General features: G+C 33.7%; 1 protein-coding gene across 1 annotated transcript in view; it reads right to left on the reverse strand.

Moving 5' to 3' along the window:
• LOC149807574 (ubiquitin-like-conjugating enzyme ATG10) overlaps positions 1-19,232 on the reverse strand; it is a 36,843-nt gene extending 17,611 nt beyond the window's left edge. The window contains exons 1-3 of the mRNA XM_089968039.1: positions 19,118-19,232; positions 17,130-17,234; positions 8,006-8,144 (exon numbers count right to left, since the gene is read on the reverse strand). Of these exons, the coding sequence (XP_089824165.1) occupies positions 8,006-8,144; positions 17,130-17,234; positions 19,118-19,216 (343 nt within the window). The 5' untranslated portion in view covers positions 19,217-19,232. The remainder of the gene's footprint in view (positions 1-8,005; positions 8,145-17,129; positions 17,235-19,117) is intronic.
• Positions 19,233-24,226: the final 4,994 nt, after the last annotated feature.

Here is a 24,226-nt window from a genome sequence, read left to right on the forward strand (position 1 = left end):
ATATTACTCAGTATAGTTCATTAATTTCAGATGATATTACCCGGTATTGTTCATTCATTTCAGATGATATTACCCTGTATAGTTTATTCATTTCAGATAATATTACCCTGTATACCATATTTCATGTTATTTTTCGTACACGAAAAAATAATTATTAATTTCAATGTGTGAAAGATTATATGTAAAATAAATAATTATCATTTTGTGGTAATTACCGTGTATGAAAAATAAAGGGATCATACCTGACAAGGCCTGTGGAACACATGACACTCAACAACCTAAAGTACAAAACTAATGTACAAAAAATCAGTCTCATTGTGCTCAACTCAAGAAAAATCTGTTGTTATTATGAAAGAGAGAGAGAGAGAGAAAGAGAGAGAAATAAGAAAATAATCTTTATTGTTCAGTTACCTGTCAGTTGTGTTATTTTTTATGTAAACACTACAAGGGCACTATTATATTCCATTGGCAATTAAAACCTGAATAAATAAATCGTTTTGATTGTAATTATGAGATCCATTGTCACTGTGCCACATGGATATGCAGACGTAATATACATGCTAATTAAATACGCTTGACCTTTAACTTGGTCTTTTCCAGTAAATACCGGATTGAAGACCAGATTCACCTCTACATATCAAATTAAGGAGGCTCTACTTAGGGAAATGAGGCTACCCATGGGGTATTGAAAATGTGTACGACAAGTCTATTAGCTCAAGAAAAATATTAATTTACTGATACTTGTTCTGAAGCCAGTTGAAAAAAGGGCAAATGATTTTAAGAGAGAGCGAGAGAGAGAACAACAAAGCAACATGTATATAATAATATTTTTGTATTATAAACATAGCATGTTATTTGAAGAAACTTAATAATGAAGACATGCCCAAGCATGAACAGACCAAGATCTTTGAAGATGTTAACTACCGGTATATATAACTCGAACTCACGGAGTCAATGACTTTTGCATTTATGATTAAAAGTAACTGGGATTTTATAGTTTTTTACTGCATTACTATACTGAGCCAATAAAATTAATTGCCAAATGGTCTGTGGTCTTCGCGTCTTCCTGTATTGAGATATTATTATTTTTACTGGATAAATAAACTCAAATGGCTTCTGAACTCGTTTTCAAATGCGCGCTTTGCTTTGTTACACCAACTGACATAATCAAGAGCGCTCATTAACGACACTGTCCAGCTGTTGATGAATAGCAGTATATATTGTAATGACAACAACAGAACAAATACATCAATCATTATATTTTCTTGCCGATACAAAAGACGAAGGTCAATAAAATGAATGTGAATAGATTCTCAGTTAATAAAACAGTTGCCCTTTCTGAGTAAGCTGAGCAACGGGCTTTCTACACACTTATAATTGGTGAATTCTTTGGAAATCTTTCTGTACATTTGAAACTTCAACACAGAAGGGGCATTTTTCGGATTTCTTGGAATTATTGGAATTGAAAGGACTTTTAGGAAACAAGAATTCATTCACCATGCTGTAAGTTAATTTAATTCTTTCACTTCTGTATTTTGAGAAATAAATTATTTTCAATTATGCAAAACTTGTTTGTTTTGTTATTTCTTGTTGCGTAGATTAAGACACTGGAGTCATAACATGGTATTGATGGCAAAAGTAAATCTTCACAGAAGATTGTTTTATGTATGAAAAATAATAGGATGACCGAAAAAATATTAAATTTTGTGTACAAAAAAATGATAGAATTAATTATTATTTTTATGGCTTGATGGTGTACGAAAAATTAAAGGGTACGAAAAATAACATGAAATATGGTAGTTCATTCATTTCAGATGATATTACCTGGTATAGTTCATTCATTTCAGATGATATTACCCAGTATAGTTCATTCATTTCATATGATATTACCTGGTATAGTTCATTCATTTCAGATGATATTACCCAGTATAGTTCATTCATTTCATATGATATTACCTGGTATAGTTCATTCATTTCATATGATATTACCCAGTATAGTTCATTCATTTCAGACCATATTACCCGGTATAGTTCATTCATTTCAGACCATATTACCCGGTATAGTTTATTCATTTCATATGATATTACCCGGAATAGTTCATTCATTTCAGATGATATTACCCGGTATAGTTTATTCATTTCATATGATATTACCCGGTATAGTTTATTCATTTCATATGATATTACCCAGTATAGTTCATTCATTTCATATGATATTACCTGCTATAGTTCATTCATTTGATATGATATTACCCAGTATAGTTCATTCATTTCATATGATATTACCTGGTTATAGTTCATTCATTTAAGATGATATTACCTGGTTATAGTTTATTCATTTCAGATGATATTACCTGGTATAGTTTATTCATTTCAGATATTACCCAGTATAGTTTCTTCATTTCAGATGATATTACCTGGTATAGTTTATTCATTTCATATGATATTACCCAGTATAGTTCATTCATTTCAGATGATATTACCTGGTATAGTTTATTCATTTCATATGATATTACCCGGTATAGTTTATTCATTTCAAATGATATTACCTGGTATAGTTTATTCATTTCAGATGATATTACCCGGTATAGTTCATTCATTTCATATGATATTACCTGGTATAGTTTATTCATTTCATATGATATTACCCGGTATAGTTCATTAATTTCAGATGATATTACCCAGTATAGTTCATTCTTTTCATATGATATTACCCAGTATAGTTCATTCATTTCATATGATATTACCCAGTATAGTTCATTCTTTTCATATGATATTACCCAGTATAGTTCATTCATTTCATATGATATTACCCAGTATAGTTCATTCATTTCAGATGATATTACCCAGTATAGTTCATTCATTTCATATGATATTACCCAGTATAGTTCATTCTTTTCATATGATATTACCCAGTATAGTTCATTCATTTCATATGATATTACCCAGTATAGTTCATTCATTTCATATGATATTACCCAGTATAGTTTATTCATTTCATATGATATTACCCAGTATAGTTTATTCATTTCATATGACATTACCCAGTATAGTTTATTCATTTCATATGATATTACCCAGTATAGTTCATTCTTTTCATATGACATTACCCAGTATAGTTCATTCATTTCATATGATATTACCTGGTATAGTTTATTCATTTCATATGATATTACCCGGTATAGTTTATTCATTTCAGATGATATTACTCAGTATAGTTTATTCATTTCAGATGATATTACCCGGTATAGTTCATTCATTTCAGATGATATTACCTGGCATAGTTTATTCATTTCATATGATATTACCTGGTATAGTTTATTCATTTCAGATGATATTACCTGGTATAGTTTATTCATTTCAGATGATATTACCCAGTATAGTTCATTCATTTCAGATGATATTATCTGGTATAGTTTATTCATTTCATATGATATTACCCGGTATAGTTTATTCATTTCAGATGATATTACCTGGTATAGTTTATTCATTTCAGATGATATTACCTGGCATAGTTCATTCATTTCATATGATATTACCCAGTATAGTTTATTCATTTCAGATGATATTACCTGGTATAGTTCATTCATTTCAGATGATATTACCCGGTATAGTTTATTCATTTCAGATGATATTACACGGTATAGTTCGTTCATTTCAGATGATATTGCCTGTTATAGTTTATTCATTTCATATGATATTACTCAGTATAGTTTATTCATTTCATATGATATTACCCAGTATAGTTTATTCATTTCATATGATATTACCCAGTATAGTTCATTCTTTTCATATGATATTACCCAGTATAGTTCATTCATTTCAGATGATATTACCCAGTCTAGTTCATTCATTTCATATGATATTACCCAGTATAGTTCATTCATTTCATATGATATTACCCAGTATAGTTCATTCTTTTCATATGATATTACCCAGTATAGTTCATTCATTTCATATGATATTACCCAGTATAGTTCATTCATTTCATATGATATTACCCAGTATAGTTTATTCATTTCATATGATATTACCCAGTATAGTTTATTCATTTCATATGACATTACCCAGTATAGTTTATTCATTTCATATGATATTACCCAGTATAGTTCATTCTTTTCATATGACATTACCCAGTATAGTTCATTCATTTCATATGATATTACCTGGTATAGTTTATTCATTTCATATGATATTACCCGGTATAGTTTATTCATTTCAGATGATATTACTCAGTATAGTTTATTCATTTCAGATGATATTACCCGGTATAGTTCATTCATTTCAGATGATATTACCTGGCATAGTTTATTCATTTCATATGATATTACCTGGTATAGTTTATTCATTTCAGATGATATTACCTGGTATAGTTTATTCATTTCAGATGATATTACCCAGTATAGTTCATTCATTTCAGATGATATTATCTGGTATAGTTTATTCATTTCATATGATATTACCCGGTATAGTTTATTCATTTCAGATGATATTACCTGGTATAGTTTATTCATTTCAGATGATATTACCTGGCATAGTTCATTCATTTCATATGATATTACCCAGTATAGTTTATTCATTTCAGATGATATTACCTGGTATAGTTCATTCATTTCAGATGATATTACCCGGTATAGTTTATTCATTTCAGATGATATTACACGGTATAGTTCATTCATTTCATATGATATTACCCAGTATAGTTTATTCATTTCATATGACATTACCCAGCATAGTTTATTCATTTCAGATGATATTATCTGGTATAGTTCATTCATTTAAGATGATATTACCTGGTTATAGTTTATTCATTTCAGATGATATTACCCAGTATAGTTTATTCATTTCAGATGATATTACCCGGTATAGTTCATTCATTTCATATGATATTACCCAGTATAGTTTATTCATTTCATATGACATTACCCAGTATAGTTTATTCATTTCAGATGATATTATCTGGTATAGTTCATTCATTTCAGATGATATTACCTGGTATAGTTTATTCATTTCATATGATATTACCCGGTATAGTTCATTAATTTCAGATGATATTACCTGGTATAGTTCATTAATTTCAGATGATATTACACGGTATAGTTTATTCATTTCAGATGATATTACCCAGTATAGTTTATTCATTTCAGATGATATTACCTGGTATAGTTTATTCATTTCATATGATATTACCTGGTATAGTTCATTAATTTCAGATATTACCCGGTATAGTTCATTAATTTCAGATGATATTACACGGTATAGTTTATTCATTTCAGATGATATTACCCAGTCTAGTTTATTCATTTCAGATGATATTACCTGGTATAGTTTATTCATTTCATATGATATTACCCGGTATAGTTCATTCATTTCAGATGATATTACCTGGTATAGTTTATTCATTTCATATGATATTACCCGGTATAGTTTATTCATTTCATATGATATTACCCAGTATAGTTTATTCATTTCATATGACATTACCCAGTATAGTTTATTCATTTCATATGATATTACCCAGTATAGTTCATTCATTTCATATGATATTACCCAGTATAGTTTATTCATTTCATATGATATTACCCAGTATAGTTTATTCATTTCATATGACATTACCCAGTATAGTTTATTCATTTCATATGATATTACCCAGTATAGTTCATTCTTTTCATATGATATTACCCAGTATAGTTCATTCATTTCATATGATATTACCCAGAATAGTTCATTCATTTCATATGATATTACCTGGTATAGTTCATTCATTTCATATGATATTACCCAGTATAGTTTATTCATTTCATATGACATTACCCAGTATAGTTTATTCATTTCATATGATATTACCCAGTATAGTTTATTCATTTCATATGATATTACTCAGTATATTTCATTCATTTCAGATGATATTACCTGGTTATAGTTCATTCATTTCATATGATATTACCCAGTATAGTTCATTCATTTCATATGATATTACCCAGAATAGTTCATTCATTTCATATGATATTACCCAGAATAGTTCATTCATTTCAGATGATATTACTCAGTATAGTTCATTCATTTCAATATCCTGATCTGTAGCTCATTGAAGTTTTATGTACTGATCTTGAAATGTAACCAAAATTACCTGTTTTTTGTACATATATTTCAACACTATTTGCATCAACATACAAAGAAACTCCACTCAATCAAGAGATGCTGAAAACAAGTGGTTCTTTATGTGTAATCTGACATGCTGGTCCAAGATTTATGGAAGAGTCCATTTTGTATACAGAACTTACGGTAGCCCTAACATGCCACAGGTAAATATGTACTCATTAGACAAACCATCATAAACAAATATTAAGTAGAAATGTAAAATAGTTTTAAAAAAACTAGATGATACAGATTTACCTGTGCAATGAGATGGCTTCCATAACTGCTCAGTCCTGTATTGAAAGTGAACCCTTCCATAACTATAAAGTACCACTTGAATAACAAAAACATGATCACAAAAAAGCACACAAGTATACACATGATATATAGGATTGGTAGTAACCCCACACTCAAGGCACAACACTAATTTTTGGAACTACTGTCTGACAATAAGGTCAGCCCAGATTATTGTTTCTGTGCCATACAGAAAGGCACTTGATAACTTTAATGAACCTAGTTGCAATTTGATTCTATCAGTTGTTATGAGTGTCCTATTTGGTTGAGTTAGGCTCTTTAAGTTCCATCCCATAATGGAAATTTCATTCCAGCCTTTAAAACCATTGGAAGGTTCACCAAAACATTGATTATTTTCAATTTTATAATATTGCATGGGAGGGACTGTTTGTCTAGTGCACATATGTACACTCTCCTTGATGTGCTAGTGGATGATTCTTGCAAAATCTTTTTTTAGTCTCAGTATTTGTCATTTAACATATATATGCTGAGTGAGACTTATTACACAAATATACTGGTATGTCTTTGGTAGGAAAAAGGATGGGGCCTATAATCATAAAGGGATCATTATTTGTTGGGTCTCTCTAAAGTACCTGGTTTATAGTAACCAAAATAATCAGAATGAAGGCTACTGTAAATGATACATAAAAGGCCTGCCCTATGTTTAACAGTCCCTGCTGTAGAAACAATTTTTCTTCTTTTAGTCAAAGTGGCCTTAACCTTTGGCCTTTTGATCCTAAAATACATGGGCTTCTTCCTTCCCTCATGTACAAGAAATCCATAAAGTGTGGTCCAGGTATTTTATGTAACTGAGGTTATTATACAGAAATTATGTATCTTCTTTCAATCATATTGACAGTGGCCTGTGATCTTTCAAAACCCAAAACTGACAAGACTTCTTCTGTAATTCAAACGCAAGTGATCCACAAAGTTTTGGTAACCACAGATGATGGAGAACTGGAGTTTTTTTATTTTTCAGATATCAGTTTTCTTCTTTCAGACACAGAGACCCTGACCTTTGAACTTTTGACCCCAAAGTCAATAAATTTCTTCCTTTTCAAGATGCAAGCTCTCCACAAAACTTGGCAAGTCTAGATGGTGTACAATGATGGCTAATGTTCAGAAAACATTTTTCTTACAGTCAGTGACCTTGACCTTTGACCCTGAAACTGATAGGGTTCTTCTTTACCCTCAAAGTGAACTTTACCTTGGAGTTTGTTTTACCCAAAAATCAACAGTGTTCTTCCTTAAAATAAGTGTACAATATCAATAAAATGTGGTAACTGTAATTGTTGTTGTTGTAGGGTTTAACACCATTTTTCATCACAAGATAGGCTATACATCGCAGCCAGTATAACTGGTCGAGGAAGAACCCTAGAAAACCCTGTGAAGAACCACTGACCCACAAGAGGCTACTGGCATTAGCTTTCTCACATACCCATGTAAGTCGAGCCAGAGACTTGAACCCACGCAGACAGAGGTGAGATGGCAGTGATCCGTAGCGCTTTAGACCAATCAGGGCCTCATCAATATTGTTACCTTTGAATTAAGACTGCAAATACAGTATACAAACCTGGCTTGTATGCATTGAAATACAGTACTGGCACAGCATAACTAGCATTATACACCACATGGTACACAAATGTCACCATGGAGGTATAGGTGGATACATTGTCCTGAACACTTGATTCATCCAGGTCTTCAACAGGTTCCTTAAAAGAGAACAGGAAAGTTACGTACAATTTTACAAGAACAAAAAAACAACTGGAATTTTATTATTATATTTACCTGTGTATGATGCACAACAGCTTTGAACCAGATTACAATTACTTAATGTGTCAGCAGATCAAACTCTATTCCATTTGCAAAAAAATCATGTATTTAGAGTTAGACTGGTTACATTTTTTTACTGTGTAACAACACTAACAGGGAACCATTCTAAAGTGGAATGAAGTTTATCGCATCATAATAATGACATTGCTTATTTGTCCTTGAAGTTTGCTATGTTAAATTGACGCCTGCTACATTTGCTAAAATGGTATGGCACCCTGACATGCATATGCAAGTGTGCTAGAAGATTCCAGCAGCTCACCTGACATCACAATCTGATTAAAATCAGGTCTCCACTCTCATATGTGAACATCTGACGGTAAATGCATAGGGGTCATATCCTAGTGACCTATGTTGCGAGCATAATCAATTTGATTCACTTTCAAATTTCTTAAAACTGCATTTCCATTGGCTAATTCAAAGGGCACAAGAACATGAAGGTAAGAATGAATAATCTTTAGATAAACAAGATTATATACTCTTCTACTTTACCTAGGATGCAATTACCATCTCCTGAAAATACTGTCACTTAATGGAATTTTCTATTCTAGAAAATTCAAGGTCACAATCAATACTGTATTTACTAACATGTCAACAGGTAAACATGTTTACATTAATAATGATCTGAATATTTAATCCATACTCACAGGAAATATCAGACATCTTGTTTACAAAATAAATGTTACTGGTCAGGTATAACATGAACTTGATTTTGGACAAGGTCAAAATACAAATGTAAATAACATACTCATTAAGAAAAGCCACAAACTAATTACATATAAGCTAATGATATTGTCTAGCAACCATGTTTCTTCTTTCAATCAGTGACTTGGACCTTTGACCTCAAGTGCAAGTCATTAACAAAGTTCGTTGAGTGCAGATGGTGGCGAACTCAAGAATTTGTGCAGAAAATAATCTTCTTTTAATCAATGACCTTGACACAGGACCTTTTATTCTTGAAATCAACAGAGTTCTTCCTTACCCCCAAGTGCTAGTTGTCCATAGAGTCTGGTAACTTTAGATGGTCAAGAACTTGAGCTGTTTTGCTTAAACTACTGGGGTTTTTTTTCAGTCACAGAAACCTTGACTTTTAACTCAAAGTCTGTAGAGTTCTTTCTTACCACAAGTGCAAGCCATCCACAAATTTGGTAACTGTAGGTAGTGGAGAAAACAAGTTATTGTGTGGAAACCATTTCACTTGTTTCAGTCACACTGACTTTGACCTGTGACCTTTTGATCCCAAAATGTATGGGATTCTTACTTGCAACAAGTACAAGTCATACCACAGCTTGGCAACTGTAGATGATGGCCAACTCGAGTTGTTTTGTTGAAACAAGGTTGGTGAAAAACAGATGATCAGCATCTTAACACAATTTGACCCGCATTACAGGAAAAGTTTACTTTTATTCTGTTAACAAAAGCTAAGGCATCGTTTCATTATTTGTGTATATTGCTATTTAATAATTAACACTGACTTTTCAATGGAATACAATGTCAATTTCATCATGACTGAACAAGCAAACAATGTACACTTTGAATATTCATACTTTAATTTCAAGCAAATCCTTAATGAAGAAACTTTAAAATGCTTATTCAACAATACTAAAAGCTCTCTTCGTTGATTGTAAAATTCAGTAAAAAAAGAAATTATTTGTTTAGTAAAGAAAGAAACAGCCAAAACTCATATCCTTCAGTTACTGTTACTGTTTATTTCCATTAATTTTATTAACATTTGTCAATTAGAACAAGTGCCATGACTTGTACATTGTATAACTACCCTGTGTTTAATAGTCCCCCATGTAGGCATTAGTAGGGTACAGTTGCCGAATGATCAATGAGGAATATTGAGGTCAAGGTACATGATCTTGAAGCAAACTTGCTCTACAGAAACCATTTTTTTGTGTAGACTTGCCAAGACCTTGACCACTGACCTTTAGCCTCCAAAACAGTGTATGTCATCTGCCAAACACTGGAACTGGAATGGCCATAACCCAAAAAATAAATTTGGTGACGTTGACCCAGCTGTAGAGTTAAAGTGCATCAATCACAAATTTGAACTTTCTGTCATTCCAATGTCATTCATGAAATGTAGTTCCTCAGCATAGCAAAGTCCCTGATATAACACAGGTAGGGTCATGGACTGGAGGACTGTAGTTTTAAATAGTTACTGATATAACACAGATAGGGTCATGGATCCTCTTTTATGGAGGCCTGTAGTTTTATTATTTAAAAGTCCCTGATATAACACAGGTAGGGTCATTGATCCTCTTTTTTGGATGACTGTAGTTTTAATAATTAAAAGTCTAGTTTCATCATAGGCTCTATAGTGCAGGGTTTATTATGAAGAAACTTTGTCCATTCTCATCACATATACAGTAGTCCATCATTATAAAGTGCCTCATTATAACACTAACCTTAAAAAATGGTAAGTGATCTCATTTATATTGTTATAACACTGTCAATTTTTAAAAGTTGGTAATGGATCTCATGTATTAATCCCTCATTATAACACTGTCCATTAAATAAAATGGTAATGGATATAATTAGTCTTTCATTATAACATTGTATTTAAATAACATGGTAATGGGTATCATCATTTTTCCCTCATTATAACACTGATCTTTCAATAAAATAGTAATGGATATCAGTATTAGTCCCTCATTATAACAATGTCATTTAAATAAAATGTACTCAATGATAAGGCTAAAGTGTTGCACAGGGGATGACAAGGGCAAGGGACACACATTCCCCCATCCTCCAAATTTGAGGGAGACAACAATTTAGAGGGTCACGGGAAAATAATGGCACAAAATGCATTATTAGTGCTATAAAATGAGATAATTTTATTTGCTTTGACAATTTTGCCACCTTAACTTTTGGTACAGTATAGTATCAGATTTTCTTTGGACAGTTATATTAGTGTAATAAATGTTTTATCATGTGCAAGTAACTCATAAAATGATCAACAAGTCTGAATATCTGGGTAGCCTGAAATGAGCCGTACCATGGAATCTTCCATTACAGCTCTTGCTCTGACCGAACTTTAGTGTACACTTATTATCTATGAGCATTTATTATAATAAATACCTATGTTTTCTTTTGAAACTATGAAATTATTAATTATATGACAAATTATGTATTTGCGTAAATTAGTGTCATTTACATCATTTTCAACCCTAAAATAAATTAAATCTTCCTCACAGCATGGGTATCTTTAACTTCAAAAATAGATGCATTGATACACCACTCTCAATGTTGTTTTCTATGTGCTGAACAGCTCCAAATATCAGAGGTTATTCGGAGTAAAACTGTATCCGTATGAAAAGATTTTTAATGTTTAAATGTGTGAATAATGCAAATTTTAGATGTTATATACAAGTTTTTGTCTACTGTAAATAAGACCAAACAGATTCTTGAATTTTTTACTCAGTTATTTTGTGATAAGTATGAATAAGCACCTATCCCGAATGACACCTGACCTTATGCAAAGGGACATCACTCAAACAAAGCAGCAGTAGGTCTATAAGTTTGACTAACTGCCATCAAATACTTTGCATTACAACTCAGCTGACCACCACAAAACTTAAATGTTTTTATTGCCAGATAAATTGTTTAAAACAAATAATATTCACTTTTATTTTACAGTTTTTATAAGCCTACAGGATTTAGGCCAACAGACACATGGATGGACATCCACTAGTTGTTGTTGTTCTAGGGTTTAACGCCATTTTTCAGCACAAGATAGGCTATACATGGCAGCCGGTATAACTGGTGGAGGAAGAACCCTGGAAAACCCAGGGAAAAACCACCGACCCATGAGAAACTACTGGCAGGCTTTCCCACGTACCCAGGCTAGCCAAGCCTTGGACTCGAACCCACGCAGACAGAGGTGAGATGGCAGTGATCCAGAACGGTGAGCGCTTTAGACCACTTGGCCACTCATGGCCCCGACATCCACTAGTAAAAAGTTGTAGGTGTATTTTTTCTGGCAAAAAAGCATGCCCAGCATGGCAGACAGGGTCAAAACTTGAGGGACAAAAGATAAAAAATGGCGAGAGAAACTCACAAACCTGCTTTCAATTTGCTACACTAAGGCTTCTGTCCCAAATACCATGTACACTTGAATTACTCCTTTGAACTCTATTATATAAAATAACCACCACCTACTAGTAGTCCATGCTATCAAGTTGTTATATCAACTCCTGTCATTCTTCTATCATGACAACTGATAAATTGTGCCAGCCAATTTAATTATGCTAATGACATGAAATCCATCAAGTTTACCATTTTGATATAATACAAACTTTTTAACTGATAGTGAAAGTTTCATATATAATGGATAAAAGGTTCTATCAGATTGAATCAGCAAATGTTATTGTTGCTGTTGTTTAGGGTTTAACGCCATTTTTCAGCACAAGATAGGCTATACATAATGGCCAGTAAATGGTGGAGGAAGAACCCGGGGAAAACCCCAGAAAGAACCACCGACCCACAAGAAGCTACTGGCAAGCTTTCTCATATTTGCTGAACCCGAGATTCGAACCTATGCAGATGGAGGTGAGATGGCAATGATCCATAATAGTGAGTACTTTAGACCACTCGGGGTCCCATCAGTAAATGTAATGTAGAGAAAAACTAACCATTAACAACCCACAATTCATCTCATTTAAACAAGCCTAACATTCCAGAAGCAGTTACAGGTACATATATATATATATATATATATATATATATATATATATATATATATATATATATATATATATATATATATATACACGAACTGGCTGTGTGCATGTTTGCCTTTGTCAGAGATTATGAGACATGTTTCTACCGAACAGTTCATTCCTGTGTGGTCCTGCAAATGTCTGCACACAGCAGTCTGTATGTGATTGTTTTTCTTCCATTATCAATTACTTAAGTACATAAATTATATACTAGTGTTTCAGTACATCAGACATCACAAAATCACATTTGTCAAACCCTCCAACACAATTACGTTTATACAAATATGATCACAAGTAAATCTTATCAAGCAAAAATAGAGACCTTTTTCCTCATCATGAGACATGGCAGAAAATCAAATTCAACAGTAAGAAGCCGAGATTCACATACTGTACCGTCAAATGCTCATAGAAGACTATCATCACTGGACAGTTTGTACAGCTGATTGCCACAGATGTGATTAACAGGTAAAGGTAGTCTGATATAAACAACCACCATTCCACAGAACTAACCAACGGTAGCAAGAGTGACTTGGATTTTCAAGTCCTTTCATCACTGCTGTGGGAGAGCATATTAGGCTAATTTGCATAGGTGGGACAATACAGTTCGATTGATGTTAGGTAAATAAGAGAGGTGTGTTGAAGAAACAGAAATTACACTTCGTTGCCCTGAATGAAAATGTTTTGACCATGTTTATTAAAGCTTATTGGCTAATTATAAGCGGAAACATTTAAGTTGGATTAATGCATATATAAAATGGCAAAACAGGATTAGTTCTCAGGTTTGAAGTGAGGTGCAGTGAGAGAGTGTGATTCACTTTTTAAGGTAAATGTTGAAATACATGTGATGTCAGGAATGTCATAAAACCAATCTCAGAACTCCTGAGACGCAGCTTGACTTTGTGAAATAATGACCAAGAGGAAGCATTATACTTTGCTTTGCATTGAAACTGCCTAACAACATTAGTCATTCTGGGCAACATGTCATCCATCATCACTGCAGCATAACTCTGCATTGTGACCAACGTGGAATGATTATTTTAAATTCTTGATACAAAATCCAACAGGAAGCTTGAACAAGAGTACCATCTAGTCTCTAATGAGTGCAAAGATGAACACTAATAATACCCACAACCGTCTGTGTGCAGTCGATTGTAAGAGGAGTCCAACTGCAAACTGCACTGACTCAGATCTGCCATCGCATAATGCGCTGACAGATCTTGGTCTGTGCAGTTTGATAGGAATAATCAGCAGAACAAACATAAACCCTGATCTGCAGGTGCATTATGCTATGACAGATTGGGATCTTTGTTGTTGGCAGTTTGACTCAGTTTATAAGCAAGTATATATGGTACAGAGAGTAGCAAAGCTAGTAATCAATACTGTATTCTACTGTCTAATGGATTTTAAAGATAAAAACTTTGTGCAAATCTGTATATTTTTTATTTAACGAGTCATGACTATGTGAGAGTATGCACACATGAGTGTGTATGTGCTTGCTGAATATATATATATATATATATTGCTTTTGAATAAACCACACACTAACCACCCTCCCCCACAAAAGATACTTTTTCAGTCTCAAAGAAATAATAAAAAAACACAGTCTGGAAGGTTAGTAGACTACAAAAAAGCCAGAAGTCAACATTCATCCTGTTTTCAAGTTGAGGGGTAGATGTACATCTAATTTTCAAAACTGGGGATACACAGATATATTAGGGGTTACATTGGTTTGGAAACCAATTCTATGATAAACAACAGTGTTGTAAGTATCAATCATCATGTCATACTAATGCTAATTGTGCCCTGAAGTCAAGTAGGGAGACTCTATAATCTTGTTACTTAAAACATTATTTATGTGTGCTTTAAGATCTAGCAGAATCAATCCGAATTAATGTTACTTGGGTCTGGGTTTCGATTATTGGGATTCCCCTGGTGTACCTGACGTAGTCCATGTTATATATTTTAATTTTAGTAACAGACTATCTAATTATAACTAATATTTTGTTTTGTAAACATTAGGTTTCTAGAAGTTTATTCTCCATTAGGTAATTATTTTTGTTTAGAAAATGCTAATTGTGCCCCGAAGTCAAGTGGGGAGACTATAATCTTGTTACTTAAAACATTATTTATGTGTCCTTTAAGATCTAGCAGAATCAGTTTGAATTAATGTTGTGTCCAGTTACTTTGGGTTGGAATTTATTTCTACAAACTATGCAAGTGATTTTTCTCTGGAAACAGACTGTGTTCATAAGAAATAGTATTCTTGGACTGAGACATTTACTGGAATTTATGGTGAATTCCAACCTGGAATTATATTACTGTTTCAACAAAAGACTGTTGGCACATCAACACTTTACTAGATATCACAGGCACATCAACACTTTCAGAGTTGGGCTTAATTTGGATTTCTACCAAAATTTATTATTAGGACTTGTGTCTATAATTCTAAGATTATTATGGGATTTAATTTGCAATAGATTAAGCTTTTTTCTTATTTTCTTTTTGTATTCAAGGGAAATAAATTATGTTTTGTATGTTACAAAGCTTCTTACTTTTCACTCTTTTCTGAACTTATTTTAAGAGCATAGACTCATAACAATAATATGTAAAATAAATTTCTGTATTGCACAATCCACACATGAAATAAAAAGCCATTCACTTATCTGCATAACATGGCCACCCAAGGTAATATTAATGCAATATTAATGTAATATTAATGCAATATTAATGCAATATTAAGGTAATATTAATGCAATATTAAGGTAATATTAATGCAATATTAATGCAATATTAAGGTAATATTAATGCAATATTAATGCAATATTAATGCAATATTAATGTAATATTAAGGTAATATTAATGCAATATTAATGCAATATTAAGGTAATATTAATGCAATATTAAGGTAATATTAATGCAATATTAAGGTAATATTAATGCAATATTAATGTAATATTAATGCAATATTAATGCAATATTAAGGTAATATTAATGCAATATTAATGTAAAATTAATGCAATATTAATGCAATATTAAGGTAATATTAATGGAATATTAAGGTAATATTAATGCAATATTAAGGTAATATTAATGCAATATTAAGGTAATATTAATGCAATATTAATGAAAGAACAACAAGATTAGATTAAGAGATAGTCAATGTTACATTCATAGCAGAGTTTCTTAATCTACAAGCAACTTGATAGGATGTCTAGCAAACTAGAAACAAACAGCTGGTAGATACACAACAGTTGATAGTAAGTCAATCTTGGTGATCTGACTGATACTTGGTAGTAAGTAGGTGGAGCTCTGAGTTTTCATTTCGTGTTACAAATGACTAAAAGTTGGTACAAAGTATGTTGGGTGTGATTTGTCACTTAGGATTAGGAATGACTGACATATAGTTGGTAGGAAGCAGATGGGGCTTGACATGTCACTTCTGGTTAAGAATGACTGACTGACAGCTGGTAGAAAGTAGGTGGAGTTCAGTGATTTGTCACTTAGGGTATGGGATGACTGATAGCTGGTAGAAAGTAGGTGGATCTTGATTTGTTACTTGGAGTCAGGAATGACTGACTGACACTGGTAGGAAGCAGGTGATTTGTCACTTGGGGTTGGTGATGACCAACTGACAGTTGGCTGGAAGGTGGAGCTTGATTTGTCACTTGGGGTTAGGAATTACTGACAGTTAGTAGTAAGTGTAACTCAGTGATTTGTCATTTGGGGTTAGGGATGATGGACTGACAGTTGGTAGAAAGTATATGAAGCTAGTGATTTGTCACTGAAGATTTGGGATGACTGATTGACATTGATAGGAAGTAGGTGGTGCTTGATCTGTCACTTGGAGTTAGGAGTGAGTGACAGTTTGTAGTAGATATGTGGAGCTCGATTTGTCACTTGGGGTTAGGAATATCTGAGTGGCAGATGGTAGGAAGCAGACAGAACTTGATTTTTGTCACTTGGGGCTAGCAATCACTGACTGACTTTGCACATAGTTGGTAAAATAGGTGGAACTTGATTTGTCATTTGGAGTTAGGAAGGAATGACTGACAGCTGGTAGTGAACAGCTGGAGCTTGGTGATATTTTATGTGGGGATATATGATCAAGCTTCTTCTACTGTATGAAGAACTGAACAATACTTTAATGTTCTGAGTATCTGAAAGAGTTCTCTCCCTTGTGGTGGGTATGGGAAGCAGGCATGGGACTGTACATCTCTTCTGTAGGTAGATTTCACCACTGGATGACTGAAATTAAATAGTATTTCAATATTACCAATTGCTGTGCTACAACAGTTGTAAAAAATAACTCATAAATGAAGTCAAACTTTTGTATGCTGTAATTACCACTTAAGTCCATCTAGAAGTGGACTTTATGAACAAGTGCGCTTTATGTGCAGGAAACAAATAATGTGTATTCCCTTTTATTCATGGTGTACTTATTGTCATGGATGCTGTGGTTGCTAAGTTGAATCATTAATTTCAATATCCAAGTCCATCCATAAATTCATGTGCTCACAAAATGGTGCTTTTTAAAAGAAATGAAAATGTAAACCCATAAAATTAATAAAATCTATTGCAATTTAGTTCATATAATGTATGCATATCATCAACCTGCAGAAAAGTTGATGGAAGCTGACCTGACATCACATGCATATTACAAAGGATTTTGAAATAGTGGTTCAAGGCATTCAAATCTAGAAAACATTCCCATGACAAGAAAAATGATAACTGGCTCATAAAGCCGACTGAAAATTTAAAACTTTATGTCAAATGAGAGCTGTTGAGTTTTAATGGGTAATCAAGTATTTTGTCTGTATTTGTGATTCCTCTGATGCATAATATGAATGGACCTCTTGTCCCGAGCCCAAGGTAAACAGGAGACATCAGTGGCAGTGCATTCGGATCTGACAGTAGAAAAATCCTGCATGCAAATCAGGATCAAATTTCAACCTTGTGCTCCAATGTAAGTACACTTTCCCAGTTTATTATTATTTGATTATTATTTTCAGTAGTAGTAGTAGCAGTAGTATTGGTTGCAGAAGCAGTGAATTGATTTCTATTTGGTCTGGAACATGATTTTGTAGCTAGGAAAAAATGTCTGATTTGCATGACCAAAAAGTATACAATATGATCAGGTTTGGTTTGGTTTAGTGCTTTATGACACTGCAACACAAATAGGTTATTTTGTGATGTGTCAATTGGAGTAAAGTGCCTTTACCAACGACACAAAATGATAGTTAACCCAGGGTGGTTTGATGGTAGGATTCAGATCTGCGCCCTTTTGGTTTCAAGTCCAGCATGTTAATCACTGAGTAAAATATGAAGAGTCTTGATCACACATTAGTCTACTGTCCTTTTGCAAACACATAAATATATAAAACAAATAACATAATGAAATTATGACATAAATATTAAATAACATACAATATAAAACAGTCCAATGAAACTTTTTAATTCAAAATACAATAGCACAACTCATCTTATGTCTTATGAATCGTCATGTGAACCTGTCACCATATACTTGTTTAAAAGCCCTAGTGCAAACAGTTCAGAACCTTATCTGCCGTCGCACAATGTGCCAGTAAATCAGGGTCTATGTTTATTGTTCTACTTGTATACTTATGCGACAGCAGATGGAAAAAAAAAATAGTTACATCAAACATAAAATGGAGCTAAATTTACAGTTGTTTAAATTACGTATAATCTTCTAATTATTATTCGATAGGAAATCAATCAATTTTGCAATATTGTGATGCCTCCAGTAATAATCGAGATGTATGCATACAGATACGCATATGTATCGGACATATCTCGTATCCAGAGTCCAGCGTTTACCAGAATGCTGGGACTCATCCCATGAAGACAGGGGCACAGTGGGCAACACTATTATGTCATAAATCACTGTCATTATATTTTAATCAAAAAAATACAGTGGTTGTTTATATAAAGTGGGCAGAATACAAGGGGAATAATCCCTTTAGTTTTGTTGATAGATGCGTAGTTTTAGAAATCATGGGAAGTAACTCCACACGCCCCTGTGAATCATGTTTCATATTAATGAGTTTCATCAACCTGTATGATATATTGGACATTGGTATGTATTTATGACATCTAACTTAATTGGTAACCTTTTCGCCAGTCCAACAGTCTTTAAGATGCGCAGATTTTTCTAACAGCCGTATGGCACATTCAGCGAACTTCTTTTCAGAAATCGAACCTGCCGCCATTCATCTTACTTCATTCGTAGGAGGTGCACAGAACAGCTTATACGCAAAAGGTCACGATGGGCATATCCCATGTAGGAGCAGGGGCATCCAAAATTATAACGCCAGCAAATATGAAGTTCGAATTTTTATACAATAATAGATAGAAAGCAAATTTTAATATTCAAACAAATTTCCAAATTATGTAGAAATCTATTGGACAAATCTTTATTTCAAACTTGTTTTCACTTAACCAATCAAGCCAATGCCCCTTACTCAATAGATCAATCCATCTCTCTAGTTTCTAGATCTCCAAACTATTGAGCTAAACTCGCTGAAGTAGGTCAACGCTATCTTACTTATTTAAATATTCCCAGTGTTTACTGCATTGTTATTCCTTGTTTCAGGCAGGGGCAAAAATGCTGAATTTTCGTTGTAGGCGAGTTTTGAAAGTATTTTAAAAAATCAACTGAAAAATAAACTTTGCAATGAACTAAAAATTAATTTCAATCAATTTTTTCTACTGTTATCGGCCTTTCCTTCGTCTTTTTGTGTCCCTTATGTGAGCCTCTTAACGAATTCCCGAGGACAGCATCCATGTACACAGTTTATTTGAGGCTATCGAGGAGTAAGCATATAACACTAGCACATCCGTGAAACCAAACGTTAACTATTTAAACAATGTCTCACATCATTTTGGTCTTAATAAATCTAGCTGTTGCTAAGTTACTTGATGTATTTGAATATTTCATTATTTTAATGTCTTCGAAATTTTAACACGTATCCTAAAATTTAATCCGCTTGAACTAAAATGTCATGGTCATAGATTCCATGGGCTAGAGCCCCACTTAGACAGTGAAATCAGGACGGTTGATTTTAGACCATAGTTAACGTGAATGTAGGTAACAATTCCAACGCCCGTATCATCTTCTATAGCAGAGCTTGGAGATAAAACAAGAAAATAAAGGAGCAAAAATTAAATAAAGAAAACAGCAGACCAAAAACAAAATAGTTAATGTACGTACTTCTATTCCTGGAACTAACAAACAATCGGGCGAACAAAAGCTGCTAATTAACGCATATTCCTAGATTATATAAAAAAATAAAAAATAAGAAAATAACGTTGTGTTCGAATAATAATAATAACAATAATAATAATAATTATTATTATTATTATTATTATTATTACTATATTACACTTGGTTCTAGTACGTTTTTTGTTTTTATGTTTGAAGGTAATCATACTTCCAACACCATGAATAAAATATAAACAGATGAAAATCTAAAACAAATGTCGAGCACTTCTTTTTCTAGAACTGTTGAGTGAACTTAAACTTACATTTTCAGGCTCGTTTTCTAATTGTGCTTATTAGGGATTTCACGTTTATTTATTTAACATTTTAATTTCAAAATAAAGTCTGTGCGTGTCTTTTCTTTCAAGTAGTAAATATAGTTTGTTGCATGTAATGTAGAAGGGACTATGTCGCTAATGGACAGGTTAGTGTTACGATCTCGCAGCAAAACACGAGTTTTTATGTATATTCCCTTACAGTTATACATGATCAACATACGTCACGTGTGTAACAACAAAAACTAAGTGTCATACAGCGAAATCGTAAAACGCTGGCAACACCGAGAGAAGTCAAATGCGGATCAATCGCACGTGTCTTTAAGCGCGTGCCTCTACAAGTTTCTGATTTGATGAACAAATTAAATAAGCAAACTGGTATATAGGTTATTCCTGTTGTGGTTACTAGCAGATGAATTTCGCTCCATTTCACCAGGATGGTGATAAACTTGGTAGTTTCTCCACAGACACACAAACAATATAAGAATATACGTTTTCAACAAAGCATGAGACGAAATCTGTACATATATTAAGACAATATATACTTTTTTAATTCTATTTGTGTATGCTTTGTGATATATGTTTCATAGACAAAGAATTTATTTAACTTCTAAATACCATTTAACATCAGTAATAAATGTGCCGGCTTGCTACTTACGTAGCAGCTGAGGACGTCGTGTGCTTAGGGTTTATAGAAAATTTAATATTTCAAACATAAATATGCTTCATGTTTGGATGTATAACATCCAGGAAACATTTGCACATACTTAACCGCCTAAAATTTATATAATAAAAATTAGCTACAATGTCGGAGCCTCAATAATTTGCGGCTACGAAGCGAGCCTATAATTGTTAATGGTGCAGCAAAAATAAAGGCTAAGTTACCAGACAGCTAGTGTCTCTTCTTACAAATCAAGAGCGTGTACATGACCTGGAACTTGTTCTGGCTTTGTGCCGTGTTCATCCAGGACTCACGGTACCAATTCAGTTCCTATAGTAAACCTATGCAAACACCATATTAAAAATTCAATAACTTTAAATTTCTGAGCGCTCATAATCAAACTTATATTGTTATCAGTATAGATACATCCTGCATGACAGAGTCTGTGTAGAGAAAATCACACGAGTCGCGGCATTTTCTGGATCTACGTGTTTTCAAGCATGTGCTTTCGATTCCGCACCAGAGTCAGGTGCATAATTTCAGTAATGAGTGTTCCAAACTCAAGTCTGTTAAAGGACTGAAATTCCATCAATAAAGCAATGCCTAAGATTTGTTTCAGTTACAACTATGATAAGCTCTCAGAAGATTCTTTTTACTAAAATCTATCTTTCATGATCAACCAATCACGGATTGCCAAACCCATATATACTTTATTTATCTTCACCCATTTCCAGACTGGTTCCCATTCTTCCACACCGTTTGTACTGTGAGTCATCCAATTAAATGCCATGTTCAAAATGGCGGATCTTCACGCATCGATTGTTTAAAGGATTTCAGCGTCGCTTTTCGTAATACCTTGCATTTATGTTTAGGACGAATAAACTAAGAAGATTTCGGTCTGTAATAGCATGTATGCATTGTTGCAAACATGAGCGAATATGTTGTAAACCCCCACCCAGAAAAAAAAAACAAAACAAGGCAACGCCAAGTCGAGAATCACATCTAGCTGTTCCACTGATAGATATAGGCACCAGTTAGTACCCTTTCAACCAAGGAAGTATGTGTGCTAATATTAGATCTTAATTTACTCTTATTTTTGAATTAACTTAATACACACGCACACGAGCGCGCACGATACTTGGTCTAATAATTTAAAATATTTTATCTTTTCTTCGTGCAAACGTCTCTATTTTGATATTACCAAATGCTTGTGTGCATCTTTACGTTGAAAACGACCCCATTTCTCCAAAAAGAAAACATCCAAAAGCTAGTTGTCAAGTTTACGACAAATTAGGTCCAATTTTTAATGTTATTTACCACCACCACCCTTGCGATTCGACGATGTAGAATCGGCGCGATACACTCTCCTGTATGTTGTAGGAGGCGACTGATGGAGACGAGAACAACTGTGGCTCTGTGGTTGTCGACCTGGATTCGCCACAGTAAAGGCGCGAGTTCAGATCATTCCGTCGAACGTCACAAGTTCCGGTGTTTTCTCAAAACAGCTCACTTTCCTATCTTGGCATTATGGGATTACGGTCTGCATGCATGATTTATTTGCCTCCGAAATTGAAGAGCTTGAGAACAAGTCAATCTACGCACCTCCGAAACAATAGATCTGACAAAGGACGTGCCCCCAAAAGCATAAGCAATATTGCGTTTTACAAAAACACATATTAACACGTTCTAGAAGAATTTTACTTAGTTCAAATTATAATCAAGGCATGTATCAGACCGTATTAAGTCTTGAAACAAACAAAGTGTGGTGACAAGTGTTTTTGTTACTCTTAACATACAAACGTGACCTCAGAGCTGGTCGGCGTGGGGATAATATCCAAAACTGGATACTAAATCGCCAAAGAACAGTTGCAGTCGATTATTTAGCGACTATGGCGGAAAGTGATCCTACCGTCGGATCAGCACCAGTCGGTTATTATTTTGTGTCTTTCTACGATGTACAATGCTCCAATTACCTCATCTTTAAATAACCAGCCAGTGTTGTTGGGTCGTAAAAACTAAACCAAACCCATCTTCGCTAGGCAGGGTTCCGATATAATAACCCTATTTACACCTTAGCGTATCGAGCAGATATATCTGTGCTACGGACCTGTGAGTTTCACTGGATATGGCGGCAAACCACCGCATCCAATCAAAATAAGATGCTAAAATTTGAACACTCTTCCTACATCATCGAGCAAAGGAAGCAGAGAGCATACAACTTGAATGGTCTCATAAATAAATAATTTTCCACTGTCGGTCCGTGTTTGTGCAAATACTTTCACTCAAATACACATGTAGTGGCTTCCCTATAGTACGTAATCATACTTTCGATGTTAAACTTACAAAGTATCCTTTCTAAGTCAATTGCTTCCACCATTTTCGGCCGATATACAATGCATTGCTGTTAGTTGTAATTTCATAGTAAGGGAGGTAACTCTATAAATCCAATATATTTCGCGAGGACAAAGCACCAAAATAACTGTTCGATCCGCCAAGGTGTAGATAGGATTATTATATCGGAACCTTGGCTAGCTAAGATGATCAAACCCAACGACCTTTACCTCTCTTCATTTCTGTTTTTACGCTTCTAAGTATATGGACACAATGTGACGATGTTCTGCAGACGCACAAAGGATGTTGTGCGCTTAGCGCCATTTTCAGCACATAATAGGACAATATAATTGGTGGGGGAAGAAACAGGGAAAATCCCTGGAAGAACTACCGACCCACGGGAAGCTACTTGCAAGGTGTCTCATATACCCACATAGGGAGAGCCCGAGACTCGAGTTCACACGTACAGAAGTAAGATGGCAGTGATCAGTAAAGGCAATCGCTTTAAATCACTCGACCACCGGGGGCCCCGAGGCACAAATGACGAAATCGATGATCATTATGGTGATTATTAATTAGCTTTTTCAAATTCTGTGACCTCAAAGTTTCTGCCTGGTGATTTGACATTTTCGTACATCAAAGACGAAGACAGAAAATAGAAGAAAGATTAAACATGACATGTCTTTATCTAGGA

This window comes from Sinohyriopsis cumingii, chromosome 1 (assembly GCF_028554795.1).
Source record: "Sinohyriopsis cumingii isolate HCF-2022 chromosome 1, ASM2855479v2, whole genome shotgun sequence".
NCBI lineage: Eukaryota > Metazoa > Mollusca > Bivalvia > Unionida > Unionidae > Sinohyriopsis > Sinohyriopsis cumingii.